The following is a 14,971-nucleotide window of genomic DNA, read 5'->3' as shown; positions in this document are numbered from 1 at the left end:
TATGCCAGCAGTGACTCTTCAGCAACCAGCTACAACTCGCGTTATACGTGTAGGAGAAGGGACATCGACTGTAAACCAAGAAATACCCTTGCAGGCTGCTCGCCAGATGGTGGCGACGCCACCTCCTCCTCCGGGCCCAGAATATGTGAGACGTGAAGAGGTAGAGGAGATGATCAGGTTTCCCAATCCTAGGGCCCAACTGGATGGGGTCTATGAGGGACCTTTCCCGCCGCATATCATGCTCGCGCCTTTTCCCAGGGGTTATAAAAATATCAGATTTTCTACTTTTTCAGGGGAAGTCACTGAGGATGCGGCAACCCATTTGGCTAGGTTTAGGGTGCAATGCGGCCTATACCAGAATGATGATATCCTCAAATGCAGGATCTTCGGTACTTCTCTTTCGGGAGCTGCCTTTAGATGGTTTTCCAAACTTCGACCAGGAATAGTGGAGGATTGGTCCGTGATGGAAATGCTTTTCCGAGAAACTTTCGGAGCCATTGAGCCTGAGGTGGACTTGGCTTCTCTCACTCAGATGGCCCAGTAGCCTACAGAGTCCGCTGTGGCCTATCTTCAGCTCTTCTAAATCCAGAAAGCCAAGCTGAACGTCATCCTACCTGAGAAAGAGTTAGTCAAGCTGGCGGTCAAAGGTTTGGAACCTCGTCAGCGAAAGAAGCAACATGGCAGCATGATTCAGTCAATGGGAGAACTCATCACAGAGGTGGGCAGCTTTGAACATCTCCTCAGAGAAACTCTCTGCTAAGCATGATCACTGTGCGACTTGGAGAGAACAACTTTGTGAAATGGAGTTATCAGTTTCAGTCTGTTCTTGAAGGAAATGACCTATTTGGTTATTTTGATGGATCATGCACTTGTCCTCCTCGCTTTGTTCTTACTGAACAAGGTGAAGTTACAAGAGAAATTACTAGTGCTTATAAGATTTGGAAGAAGACTGATAAAGCACTGCTCGGCCTTCTCATGGCCATTCTGAATGAAGATATCATGGAGATTATTGTTGGCTGCAAATCCTCTTATGATGCCTGGCTTGCTTTGCTTGAGAGGTTTTCCACCTGCTCAAGAGCTAATATCATTCAACTGAAAACTGATCTTCAAAATATCAAGAAAGGTGCAGATAGCATTGACAAATATCTCTTGCGCATTAAGCATGCTAGGGACCAGTTGAGTTCTGTTGATGTGAACTTGGTTGATGAAGACATTGTTGTTGTTACTCTTAATGGATTACCAGATGAATACTCCATGATTAAGACTGTCATTAGAGCAAGGGACACTCCTATATCATTGAAGGACTTTAGAGCTCAGTTGCTGGCAGCTGAAAGAGACATTGATTGTGTTCTATCCACTCAACACTCTATGACTGCACTTGCAGCTAAAGGCAACTCCTACCAAGGCAACAATTTCTCATCATCAATTGACAGAAGACAATTTCCTAGCTCCAATGGTAATGACAAAGGAAAAGGTGTATGGAGTGACAACTCGTTTAAACAATCTGGCTGGATCAACAGTGGCAATTCAAGTGAAGGAAACTATAAGGGTCAAAATGCAGTTGAATGTCAGATTTGCAATAAGAGAGGCCATACAGCAAGCAATTGCTACCAAAACTCTGAGTGTTACATCTGCCATAAGAGAGGACACATTGCAAGCAGATGTTTTCAGAACCCTGCAAATAACAACACTGGTGATTACAGGAACAGCAGTGGTGTCTCACCTGAATGTCAAATATGTAGCAAGAAGGCCCATACTGCAGTTAACTGCTTCTACAGGACTGATGTTCCTGCAGATCATCCCTCACACTCTGTTGTCATTTGTCAAATTTATGGTCTCAAGGGTCATGGTGCTTTGGATTGCCATCACAGAAGCAACTATGCATACCAGGGAGCTGAACCACCATCAACTCTCACTGCAATGACTGCACACTCTCAATATAATGTTGCCAGTTCATCCAACTCGCAGAATAATGTTGATTCAGCTGTATGGATTGGTGATACTGGAGCTACACATCATATGACTTCTGATTTGAGGAATCTTGCTATTGCTCATCCATATGAGTCAAACAACACCATTACTATTGGCAATGGAGAAGGTTTGAAAGTCAAACATATAGGAGCTACACAAATAACACCTGCAAATCATACCTTTGCTCTTAATAATGTTTTGCATGTTCCTAACCTTGCAGTGAATCTACTATCTTTTAATAAGTTGTGCAGAGACAATCATTGTTTTATTACAATGGATGATATGCATATATGTGTGCAGGACAAGGTGTCAAGGGCACTTCTGTACAAAGGAAGCAGTAATGGTGAAGGGCTTTTTCGATCTCTTCAAGACACCAATGTTCATTCCTTCATTCAAGACTACTCACACTGCGTATATTGGCTCTTCAGTCAAGTCTTTCTTGTGGCATCATAGACTTGGACATCCAACATCTGAAGTTGCTTCAAAAATGCTTGCTTTGTCTAAAGTTCAGTTTACTAAAGATAGTACTTCCCATGTGTGTTCTGATTGCCTTTGTGGAAAAATGCATAGACTTCCTTTTTCTGATTCTTTGTCAAAGTCTGTTTGTCCATTTCAGAAAGTTCATTCAGATTTGTGGGGGCCTGCTCCTTGTCTTTCATCGAAGGGTTCAAGTACTGTGTAACTTTCATAGATGACTGTACCAAGTTTGTGTGGATCTTTCCACTCATTAATAAATCTGACACTCTGTTAGTTTTCATGAAGTTTTATAGTTTTGTTGTTACTCAATTTAAGACCAATATTCAATCCATCCAAACTGATGGTGGGGGTGAGTTCAACAGTAAAGCATTTAGAGATTTTCTTGATCTTAAAGGTATTCTGCACCTGATTACTTGTCCCTATACCCCTCAGCAGAATGGTGTTGCTGAGAGGAAAAATAGGCATCTTGTTGAAACTTATATTACATTGTTGACTGCTGCCAAACTTCCCAAGAAATTCTGGTTTCATGCAGTGGCTCATTCTGGTTATCTTATTAATAGGATGCCCTGTCGATCTTTGAAAATGTCTTCTCCTTATATTGAGTTGTTTGGTACTGCACCTGATCTGTCTTTTCTCAAGATTTTTGGGACTGCTTGTTATCCCTACCTTCGACCTTATACTCATGATAAACTTGAGCCTCACACTTCTCTCTGTGTGTTTCTTGGCTATACTTTGGGGTATAAAGGCATGTTTTGTTACAACATTGAGCAGAATAAGCTATGGATGTGTAGACATGTTGTCCATGATGAAACCATTTTCCCATATCATATCTTTGCTTCTTCCTCATCTGCCACAAACTCACAGGTTCCTTCTTCCTCCTCATATCCATTTTCTATGTCTAGTCCTCCTTCCTCTGTTGCTTCTCCATCTTCATCCTTGTTGGCTGTTGATTACCCTAGCCAGTTGCAAGTGGTGTTGCCCTTTGATGCTTCTTCTCAGCCATTAGCTTGTCCTCCATCTATGGCTGCTGGGGGGGTGAGTAGTAGTTCTTCTTTGACTGCTTCTGATAGCTATTCTGGTAGTTCTTCTACTAGTGCTCCTTACAATCTTGGTGATAGTAGTGATAATCCTACTGGAGATAACAATGTTGAAAATAGTGACCATGGTAATGAAAGAATGCATTCTGGTGAGCACTTTCCTAGTACTCATAATAGTTTTCTAGAATTGCATAACAATTCAACTCTCCAAGGTGTAAATGCTAGTATAGATATTTCTGGTGGTCTTCCACATGAGTTTCAATTCATTGAGGACACTGCTCAAGCCTATAATAATCATTCCATGCTAACTAGAGCAAAGAATGGTATCATCAAACATAAGACTTTCCAGGATTTCTGTGCATATTCTTGTGTTGTGTAGCACAATCTTCTAGATGAACTTGCCTACTTCTGTGGATTTACTTCTATAATGGATGTGTCTGATCCTATTGAACCTAAACATTTTAAGGCTGCAGTTGGCATTCCTGAGTGGGATTTAGCAATGGTTGAAGAAGTTCATGCACTGCAAAGACAAGGTACATGGGACTTGGTACCTTTACCTGAAGGGAAAAATATTGTTGGAAGTAAGTGGATATACAAAATTAAGAAGAACCCAGATGGCAGCATTTCAAGGTATAAAGCCAGACTTGTGGCTCAAGGATACAGTCAAGAGAGAGGTCTTGACTATGATGAAACATTTAGTCCTGTTGTTAGACATAGCACTGTGAGACTCATTCTTGCTCTTACTGCAATGAACAATTGGGAGTTAAGACAGTTAGATGTCAAAAATGCATTTTTGCATGGGGACCTTAAAGAAGAAGTCTATATGCATCAACCTCAGGGTTTCACTGATCCTGTTCATCCTGATTATGTTTGCCACTTGAAGAAATCCTTATATGGATTGAAGCAAGCTCCTCGTGCTTGGAATGAAAAATTCACTTGCTTCCTTCCTACACTAGGTTTCAAATTCTCTAATTCTGATCCTAGTCTATTTGTGAAAATAACTGATCATGGTGTGATAGCTTTGCTATTATATGTGGATGATATTGTTATAACAGGCTCAGATAAACTTGGGATCACATCTATTATTTCTGAATTAAGTGATGTGTTTGACATGAAAGATCTTGGTCCATTGTCATTCTTTCTGGGAATTGGAATTAGGTATAAAGAGAAAGGACTTTTCTTGTCTCAGGAAAAGTATGCCAATGAGCTTATTCAGAAGGCTGGTCTAGAAACCTGTAGAGACTGCAATACACCATGTCTACCTCATGCTCAGTTGCTTAAAGATGAAGGCACAGTTTTGTCTAATCCTTCTCTTTATAGAAGTATAGTTGGTGGTCTGCAATATCTTACTTTTACAAGGCCAGACATTGCTTATGCTGTGAATACAGTATGTCAATTCATGTTTTCCCCAACTGATGCACATTTTGCTTTTGTGAAAAGAATTCTGAGATATCTTCAAGGGACTATCAGTCATGGCCTATTTTACAAATATGGAAAATCACCTACTTATATTACAGGTTACTGTGATGCAGATTGGGCTGGAGAAATAAATCAAAGAAGGTCTACTACAAGGTTCATTGTCTATCTTGGGTATTGTCCAGTTTCCTGGCAGTCTAAAAAGCAGGGATCTGTCTCCAGGAGCTCTACTAAGGCTGAGTATAGAGCACTTGCTAACACTGCTGCTGAGATATCATGGATGAGACACATACGTTGTGATCTTCACACCAGGATACCTACACCTCTTTTACTCAAGTGTGATAATTTGTCTGCAATTGCATTATGCTCCAATCCTGTGTTCCATTCCAGGATCAAACATCTTGACAATGACTTTCATTTTGTCAGAGAACGAGTTCAGAGACGTGACTTGCTACTTCAGTATGTTCCTACTTCTCAACAAATTGCTGATGTCTTTACAAAAGGATTGCATTGTCGTGTGTTCAAGGAGCACTGTACCAATCTCAGTGTAATCAGCCCCACTGAGATTGAGGGGAGGTGATAACCGAGTCAACCATTTCTTCTAACTTTCCTAGTCAAAGTTGGCAGCTGCTGTGGTCACCATGCTGATGTGGATTATTTGTATGGGCCGGCCTGTAATAGGAGAGATAATTAGGAAAGTTAGGTAGATTTGATTCGGTTGCCTATTATAAATAGAGGCTTGTAATAATCTTGACGAAGTACTTTCATTATTGCGAAAAGGTCATCCAGATATTTTCTAAGCTTCTCTCTCTCTCTTCTGGTAAGCTTCATCTTCTTCGTTCTGTGCTTTCATGGCTGCTATGTTAACAAAACACATAGCAGAACGTAAATTCATAGATTTTGCAAAATGAATTTTCTTGGATAAACAATATAGAAAAGATCATATTGTTTTTTTTTAATCGATCAAGTTGGTTTCATTATGTGACATTCGACCAGAAGGCTTAGGAAATGCCTAACGTTGCAGATGCAATTTTCAAGGAGTTTAGTTTATTATGCATATATGATCGAAGACTGTGCATGGATGCCTTTGTTTTTTAAAATGAATTTTTAACTAATCAGTGATTTTGGTATAACTTCCTTGTTTTTAAATATTTTAATATGTAATATATGTATTTTGAGACTATATATCTATAATCTTTATTCTCCGAAGTTGTGGTTCAACTTCGTTCCTACTGCAGCTGCTCAGGCTCTTAATTTGGATCTGCAAAATTTTGGCTGCCCTAGAGGCTTCTTCTTGTAATTTTTTCTTTAGTCCTAAAAGAAAATCTATATGCTAATGGATTCTAATAAATAAGTGTATCATATTCTACTTTTGCAGGTTGAAAGATGATGGGAAACCCAGAGCAAAACCATACAAGTTCTCAAACCAGAAGCTTCAAGACTTGGGTTTGGAGTTCCCCCCAGTGAAACAGAGCCTATATGACACTGTCAAGAGCTTGCAGGACAAGGGGCACCTTAAAGTTCCTACAAAACAAGAAGAAGACTCCATTAAGATCCAACATTCTTAAGTAAAGCTTATTATGCGTGCTGCTAGCTAGGTGAAAGCAATTACTCTGCCCCAGTCTTATGAATAATGTGAAACTATGACTGTATTAGGTTGCTCGTGTATTATGAGGTTTGTTATTACCATTTTCGTTTTTTCCTCTCGTAATTTTTTGGATTAATTTGTTAATGAGTACTAATAATTTTTGGAATTTGTTAATGAGCACTAAGAACCACCGTCTATAATTGACCTGTGATTAATGACAAAAAAAAAAAGCAAACGAACACGGCCAAGAAAGAACCATCGTCTATACCTTATCTTCTTTGTATTCTCTTTAATTTCCTGCCACTCGGTCGGGACAATAATTGATACAACTTTTACTGTGTGAATCATTGATACCAAAAAAAAAAATTACTAAAAATGATTTTATACATATCAAACTATTGCATGTCAGCATATAAATTATCTGGACGTATTAATTCACACTTACACTTGAGCTTTAGTTGTTTCTCACATCTGGTTTAAGAGGGGATTCACAATTATCTGGATGTAAGTTTCTGTTTAGGTTAACCCCTCCTCTTGTCTTACTGCAGGCTCAACTAGATTACCATGGACCATCTCGAACTTGATTTTGGTTCTTCCATATATTTGCAGGAGGCAACAATTAATATTAATTAGTCAGTACTTTGAAGCATTCTAATTAAGAAGCTCCAAGATCTGACTGAGAGGAAATATCAGTTATACAGATGTCTGAACAAGCCGTTGTGGAGTTAGTTCTTTACTCAATCACCACTGTATTTGAATATAGTAACCAAGTAGTAGACATGCATTAACACCATGCTAAATATTGATAAAGTAATATGGGGTTCACATCCAAAACCAATTGGCAATGGATGGAGTGGCCCAAACCCTTATAAACCCATAGGCAAGGTCCCATTTTTCCCATGTGGGATGTATATATTCTCAACACGCCCCCGCACGTGTGACGAATTTTCAAGCCATACACGTGGACAACTTTTTGGGTGACGTGGAGCCCGTGTGGCCGTTTGGCATGCACACGTGGGTAACCCGCTCTGATACCATGATAAAGTAATCTGGGGTTCACATCCAAAACCAATTGGCAATGGATGGAGTGGCCCAAACCCTTATAAACCCATAGGCAAGGTCCCATTTTTCCCATGTGGGATGTATATATTCTCAACAAATATTAGTGGCTAGCTCCTTTAATTTTATTTGTTCTTTCTGATCGATGGGTGCAATTTCATTTTTTGTTGTGTCAGTATTTGGCATTCAGAGGCTGCCAAGGGGAAAGCTCAACGTGAAGGACACAGATCAAGAAAAATATGGCCTAAACTAAAGGATATTCTTCGGTCTTTCCTGCTAAGTTGGTGGAAAACTATATTTACAATCTCCTGCATGCTTTCTGTCTCCGTGGATCCGTTGTTCTTATACATTCCTGTCACCAATGAAGACATGAAATGTCTCAGATTGGACCATAATCTCAAGACAGTCACTCTTTTGTTACGATCGGCCGTCGATCTCCCATGTATAGTGAACATCATTTCCCAAATTCTTGCTGTGAGGCCACGGCAGCGCCGGAGGGTTAAATTAGTGGAGATGGCTAAGCGGATTTTATGGCCATACTTCCTGGTTGATATTTTAGCTGTTCTTCCCATTCCACATGTAAGAGCAGCTATATATTGGCCTTTTGTTTTCCTGTTCTTTTAATTCCAATCAGTTAAAAACTTAAACTGAAGGGCCTTTATAATGTTTGCATGCAGGTAGTAATCCTTATTTTACTTACAAGAACGAGAAAGATTTCGAACCCGAATGCGAGGAAGTTGCTAAACTCTCTTATTCTATTCCAATATTTTCCACGAATTTTTCGCATGTACCAATCATGTAAGGTCAATAAGGAGGAGCCTGATGAGGAGGAGGCTGATAAGACTCGTTATGGCGACCATGGACATCGAATATGTTTCAAGGTGTACAAGTTTATCCTTGCGAGTCATGTATGTTTCCAACTGATCTTAATCTTTTTAAACTTCTCCATAAGTTGCCTTCCTTCCTGTTTCGAACTTCATAGTATTGATGATTTGCTCTAGTGAGTCAAAAACTTGTTTTTAGAATAATGATCTTCTAGTCATGACTTTGTGACTTAAGAATTCATGGTCCCCTATCATGACTGCTAATTTACTCCTGAATCTAATATATATGAATTATGAAATTAAAACGTGCATTAAAATTTTGATTTGTTATTCCCCCTTAATGAGAGTTGTGTGATCTATTAATTTAGGTCATGAGTTCAATCTCAAAGGTATCATAAGATATGTGGAGTGACGATAAAAAATAATAATAATATTCTACACTATTGATATTAATTCTCGGGCCGGGGAATTCATTAAAGCATTTTTCTTTTCGCATGTTGAATATATTTTCGTCTACTAAACTTGCTTGGCAGTCACTTAATACATTTTCTTCTCAGGGAATTCATTGCTCTTATCTTGCTCCCTTCAAAAAGAGGACGTTATACTTTTTTTTTTTGGACTAAATTCAGTTTAGTCCCTTGAACTTTAGAACTAAAATCACTTTGGTCCCTAACTTTTTTTTTAATCACGATGGTCCTTGATCTTTCAAATTGCATCAGTTGCGTCCAAAATTTGAAATTGGCTCGAAAGGTGACGTCACTTGTTGAGTTGGAGCCGACATAGGGCCCCATTTTTCAACCTTTGACCCGCGGAGAAGGGTAAAATGGACATTTCCCCTTACCTCCCCAATTCCAAACCCACCTTTCTTCTTCCAATCAGAATCCTATCCTTCCATCTCGACAACATCCAATTTCAAATGACCACCCCAATGTAGAGCACCACCGCCACCGCCATCGCCATCGCCCCACTCCGAACCCCCTCTCTCTCTCTCCCCCTCCCTCCTAGCATCTTCTCCAGTGCAAATCCTAATCTAATCCTTTAAATTTACTAGAATTAACATTACCATAACATTTCCAGAATATGACAATGTACATTGCTTCAAATTACAAAATTTGGCTATTTTTACAAACTTACCCACAAAAACTTCAAATACCAGATAGATATAGCACATTTTCAATCCAAAATAGTACAACAAGAACGATAGTAGACCCAAATTCATACTATTTCTCTACCAAATAATGTTGATTGTATCAACTTACTCTATTATAAGTTTCAATGCAGAAACAGAAACGTTGCAAAAATAAACCAAAAATTCATAGGGCCCAAATTTGGGCTACTTTCTTCATCAAATTTCCCAACAAAAACTTGAAATGCGAAATGGTTATTGCAGATTTTCACTCTAAAATGAAGGACCAACCTTCTTAGTCTGTAAAGAACCTCCACTTCCCTTAAATCTGAGCTCACCATCTTTGGCCGAAGGGGGAAGTGCGGCGACCCATCAGACCCAAAAGAGCAGAGCTTAAACTAGTGAGTATTGAGAGCTTCCCGGACGAGCTGCTTAGATTCTTGATGAGCTTCAGCCGCTATATTGCTTTCCTCTTTGATTGAAATCAGAGGCAATAGAATCGGGAATTTATTTATGAATAAAAATCTTCAGCTTCTTACCCTCTCTAGTCTGCACAGAGCCAACCCTAGGACCACCATACGAATTGGCCTCATTGGTCGAATTAGGAGCTAGGGTTTGGGAATTGGGATTGGATCGAGGAGGAGGGGCTAGGGCTAGGGCTAGGATCTCGTCTTCGGCGGCGTTGGTTTTAAGGTTGAGATCAATCAGATGGTTTTGAAGATCTCATCTTCAGTAGGGATCCAGTTCCTCCTCTAACTCCTCCTTTCACACCACCATCGAATGTCAAGATCATCGGAGAAAAGACAGCCTTTGAATTTCTGAGAACAAGTGTAGTAGTAAGGGTTTGGGAATTGAAGAGAGAGAGGATTGGGAATTTTAGAGAACGAAAGAGAGGATCGGGAATTTTAGAGAGAGAGAGAGAGAGAGAGAGAGAGAGAGAGAGAGAGAGAGAGAGAGGTGTACTGGACTGATAGGGAAACAATGGGTGACGAGGGTAGTTTGGACATTTTGTCCAAACTATAGGTCAAAGGCTGAAAAATGGAGCCCTATGTCGGCTCCAACTCAGCAAGTGACGTCATCTTTTGAGCCAATTTCAAATTTTGGACGTAACTGATGCAATTTGGAAGATCAAGGACCATCGTGATTAAAAACAAAAGTCAGGGACCAAAGTGATTTTAGCCCTAAAGTTCAAGGGACTAAACTGAATTTAGTCCTTTTCTTTTTCAACATTTCTCTAAAGCCACAATTTTACCAAGTAAGTGAGTAACTAATCAATTTGTTGATCATTTAGGTGCTCGGAGCCTTTTGGTACTTCTTTTCTATTCAACGAGCTATGGATTGTTGGCAATATGCATGTCGAAAAGAAAAGAAATGTGGAGATAATACTTTTGACTGTGGTGGCAATCACTCATTTAAGAATGTCACATTTATAAATGATTTTTGCCCCATAAGTACACCAAATCCAACACTCTTCAATTTTGGTATATTTATGGAGGCACTTCAATCTAATATAGTGGGATCAACGGATTTTCCACAAAAGTTCTTGCATTGTTTTTGGTGGAGTCTGCAAAGTCTAAGGTTTGCATAACTATTATTCAATCTTATATATTGAGCAATGTTACAATGATATATAGTCTTGGTATATTAGTTTACGTACATTTATAGTAGACTGGACAATATTGAAATTGGAAAACCAGATCGATGCTCTACCAATTGCATATATGTATGGAGATGTTGAAGTCCTCGAGGGAATGCCCACATTTGATGTTGGAAATTTTAGTTCATTGTTTTACCATATTAATTTGATTTCTACATAGTTCGACTCCAATTCATGTGGTAGAGTTTCTAATTTGGTGTCATCGATCCGTTTCTATTTTGCAGCTCATTTGGTCAAACTCTCGAGACCAGTACTTATGCTTGGGAAAATCTCTTTGCGGTTTGTATCTCTGTAATTGGAATGATACTATTCTTAATATATCTGAATGCAGTTTTGCAGGTTAGTGGCAGAGTCTTTATATGAAATTTGTTTTTCTTCTAATTAATCACTGCCAACTTGTTGAATGCTGAACTTATTGAACAAAGTTCAGGTACTTGTTCCTTTTTTTTTTCACTTACATTAATTATCATGATCTAAAGCGTTTGAAAATTTGTATTGTATATTCACATATATTATAATTAACACTTTTAGAATTTAATTACTCAAACGGTATATATGTGCTTTAGTGAGCACTTTATTAACCTTAATGAAGACATTTTCTTAGTTACCACATTATTCATAGTAACAAATGTTGTTGAAATAGTAGTAGTTATAGAAAGTATAACATGGATGAGAAGTGTGCATATGACGATCGCAGCATGATTGTGCATAATTAATTTGATGAAATTACACACACATATCTATAGCATCGCAGCTAGAATTGATATATATGCATGATAACAAATTAGTTACACGTACGTTCAAATGCATACATGCCATCAACATCAATCTTGAAGTAGCTAGTACCTTCCATTTGCAAGTTTACTCATTTTTTGCTAACAATTAACCTGCTGCTATATGGTGTGGGATATATACAGTTCGTAACTACAACATCGGAAAGACACAAGAGGGAAATGATAAGTAAGGAGGTAGATTTGTGGCTATTTAGAAAAGGCCTGCCTAGCAATTTGAAGCAAGTGATCATGCATTTCATGATACAAAAACTTAAACAGAAGATAGATGTTGGGGTGGATGATATACTCTCTATTCTTCCTTCGACACATCGTAAATACATCGAGCGTTTTCTTCGTTTGGCTATCCTTAAAAAAGTAAGTAGTTTCTCATCCTTAACTTGTGCAAGTGTCTGATTTGTGTTTGGGAGTATATAAATATTGTACGAACAGACTGTATAATGTATGATGATATACACATGTTGATCTAGGTGCCAATGCTTCAAACTAAGGATGTAAAAATGTTGAAAGAAATATGCGAGCACCTCCAGCCGGTGCACTATCCTGAGGACATTTGCATTATTGGAGAGGGAGAGCGACTATCTAAGATGATTTTCATCACAAATGGCACTGTACAGACATACAAGACTAATGGTGAAGGTGGAAGAATTGGTTCCAAGTTTCTTGAGAAAGGGGATTTCTATGGATCAAAAGAGCTTCTCAATTGGGCATCAAAGTTGAGCTCTTTCGACGACTTACCAATCTCGACCAGAATGGTTAAGCCTATCATGAAAGTCGAAGCCTTTGTACTGAGTGCGGAGGACTTGAAGAATGTAGTCCGTAAGTTCTGGTGGCATTTCACCAAGGACAAGGATCTAACTGAGTTCAGCGAGCCTGTGTTAGAGGAGCTAGCATTATCTACCATAAAACAAATCCGTCGCAAAGCGAAAAAGAAGCAGGCAATTAGGTCCCTCAATAATCAGCTGGCCATGGGTAGGCCAAGTATGAACTTGCAACGGGTCGTCAGCAGGGCCATGTGGGATCAGCTACCGTCTCCGGTTCAGTCTCCGGCTCATTCTCTATAAGGCAAGGCTAGCTAGCTCGTTGGGTTTAGTATATACTCTAGTCTCCGGTTCATTAATGTTTCTTAGTTTATGATATCACAAATGCTCACTTAACTTTCACATGTTCGACATTTTGGTTACTTACTTTTAAATGTATCACTTTGGTCACTCAATTCTAACTATGTTATTCACTTCAGTCACTTTGTTAATTTTTTTCATTAAAAAAAATTATTTACCAGAATATCAAGGATATATTCAACCAACCAATTGTGAAAAATTAAGAAATCTGAATTGGAATGAATGAGATAAGTGATTAAAGTGAGCAAAATGTTCATTCGGTGACTAAAGTGATTGATAGAGTAATAGTTGAGTGATCAAAGTGATATATTTGAAAATTAAGTGACCAAAGTGTCGAATGAATCATGGTTGAGCGACCATTTGTGAAATTCTCCCTTTATGATCATTTGTGAAATTCTCCCTTTATGATAATGTTTTATACAACAATAATAACTCATTGTAACAAAGGAAAAATTGTTCTTATGGTAAATAATATCCTCCGCAGAACATATTGTTTCTAGTTTAAGTAATTAAGTTCTGACTTTAATGCATGTACAGTACGTAGAATATTGTCATTGATTATTAAAAGTAGCTCGTGGTCATTACGCTAAAATAGTTTCTATTTTCTTCTTAATGTTAACTTAGGTTCCGATGATTCAAAAATATATGAAAGATTGTTAAGAGAAATATACATGCAAGTCTTTAGCCGGTGACATACTCGGAGGAGCATCCTACTATGGAAGAGGGGCGTCCACTTGATAAGATGTTGTGCATCAGGGAAGGCATGGTTCGGACATACAGAGTACATAAAGGAGATACCTTTATAAAAATGGGTAAATGAAAATTGAAAAAATCCTAAGCCGCCTCTCTTGCCGCACTAAAAAACCCTAGCCTAACGCCAACCTCCTTGTGTCGCCGTTCTCCACGTTTTCCCAATCCCTGCATCACTTTGCCGGATCTCTCCATGTCGAATATTGATTCTGTTACCAAAACCTTTGCTACCTCACTTGCTATATATCGCTACCAATGAAGTTGTGGACATCTGCTCTATGTTAGATGGAGGAGCACAGCGAAACTGCTAGTCGTACCTTCTGGCACGGCCTCTGACACCAAAGCCAACAAATGTTGTCGACTTGAGAAGACATTTTCGTCAAATTTGGGTGCTGAACAAGGGTTTTAGTGTTCAGCAAAGAGCTCCTGGTCGATTTCTTTCCCCTTTGATCTTCGTGGAGATAGGAACAAGGTATTAATGGGTGGTCCGTGGAGGTTCAATCATGCTTTGGTTGTTATACAACCATATGATGGAGTATCACCTCTGCAATTTGTAGAGATGGAGGATTTATTTTTTTGGGTGCGCATCACGAATATGCCGTCGGCTTATGAATAGAAGAACACTATTGCCAACGTCGCATCTGTTGTGGGTAAATTCATTGACCTTGATCAAAAGCTGTTTGATGCAACTCGAGAAATTAGGGTTAGAGTTTCACATGCAATTTCGAAACCTTTCTTCATGCAAAAAACTCTAAAATTTTCCAAAGGGGTTGTTGAGCAAGAGGTTCACTTCTTCTTTGAAAATCTTGTGGGCAAATGCAAAACATGCTTGTGTGTGTATCATAAGGGGGATGCATGCAAGTTGGAAGCTACAACGCCAAAAACCAACGCTGCTCCATCACCGGCGGCAAGAAAGCTTGAGCTCAGTAGCCCATTTTTAGGGTTTCGGGAATCAGTTCAAGGATGGAATGTTCCATTTTCAGGGTCTTACCACCCCCATTCTTCCACCTGTTGGAAGGTCTCTATTTAGAGGACCTGAAACAAGGTATGCAAACCTATAGTTCTTCGTAGTGCAGAAAAAAGACAGGCTCATGAAGACAATGCATTGGCTTTGGTACCCATGGACACTGAGCAGCAAGCTAAGAGAGACCGGC

At 39.0% G+C, this 14,971-nt stretch overlaps 1 protein-coding gene across 6 annotated transcripts; it reads left to right on the top strand.

Annotated features, from left to right (window-relative positions):
• The first annotated feature begins 5,628 nt into the window (after window positions 1-5,628).
• Window positions 5,629-13,553, top strand: LOC112163923 (cyclic nucleotide-gated ion channel 1). Of its 6 annotated transcripts, none has more exons than XM_024300342.2 (9): window positions 5,629-5,721; window positions 6,280-6,499; window positions 7,099-7,213; window positions 7,725-8,127; window positions 8,226-8,456; window positions 10,790-11,076; window positions 11,380-11,494; window positions 12,073-12,303; window positions 12,417-13,553. In XM_024300342.2, exons 3-9 carry the CDS (start codon window positions 7,191-7,193, stop codon window positions 13,008-13,010), a joined length of 1,884 nt encoding a protein of 627 aa, XP_024156110.1. In that variant the 5' UTR covers window positions 5,629-5,721; window positions 6,280-6,499; window positions 7,099-7,190; the 3' UTR covers window positions 13,011-13,553. The 6 variants fall into 6 exon arrangements, with proteins under 6 accessions (XP_024156110.1, XP_024156059.1, XP_024156015.1 ...); XM_024300291.2 differs by having other exon boundaries at window positions 7,038-7,213; XM_024300247.2 differs by having other exon boundaries at window positions 6,280-6,576.
• Window positions 13,554-14,971: the final 1,418 nt, after the last annotated feature.

The sequence above is a fragment of the Rosa chinensis genome, chromosome 1 (genome assembly GCF_002994745.2).
Source record: "Rosa chinensis cultivar Old Blush chromosome 1, RchiOBHm-V2, whole genome shotgun sequence".
NCBI lineage: Eukaryota > Viridiplantae > Streptophyta > Magnoliopsida > Rosales > Rosaceae > Rosa > Rosa chinensis.
This window is presented reverse-complemented; position numbering and strand designations above follow the sequence as displayed.

Excerpts from the sequence above, each read along its gene's own strand:
- LOC112163923 (XM_040512832.1), top strand. The coding sequence starts at position 6,545 with ATGACTGTATTAGGTTGCTCGTGTATTATGAG. Across the intron at positions 8,457-10,789 it reads AGTTTATCCTTGCGAGTCAT|GTGCTCGGAGCCTTTTGGTA; the intron begins GTATGTTTCCAA and ends TTGATCATTTAG. Across the intron at positions 11,495-12,072 it reads ATCTGAATGCAGTTTTGCAG|TTCGTAACTACAACATCGGA; the intron begins GTTAGTGGCAGA and ends GGATATATACAG.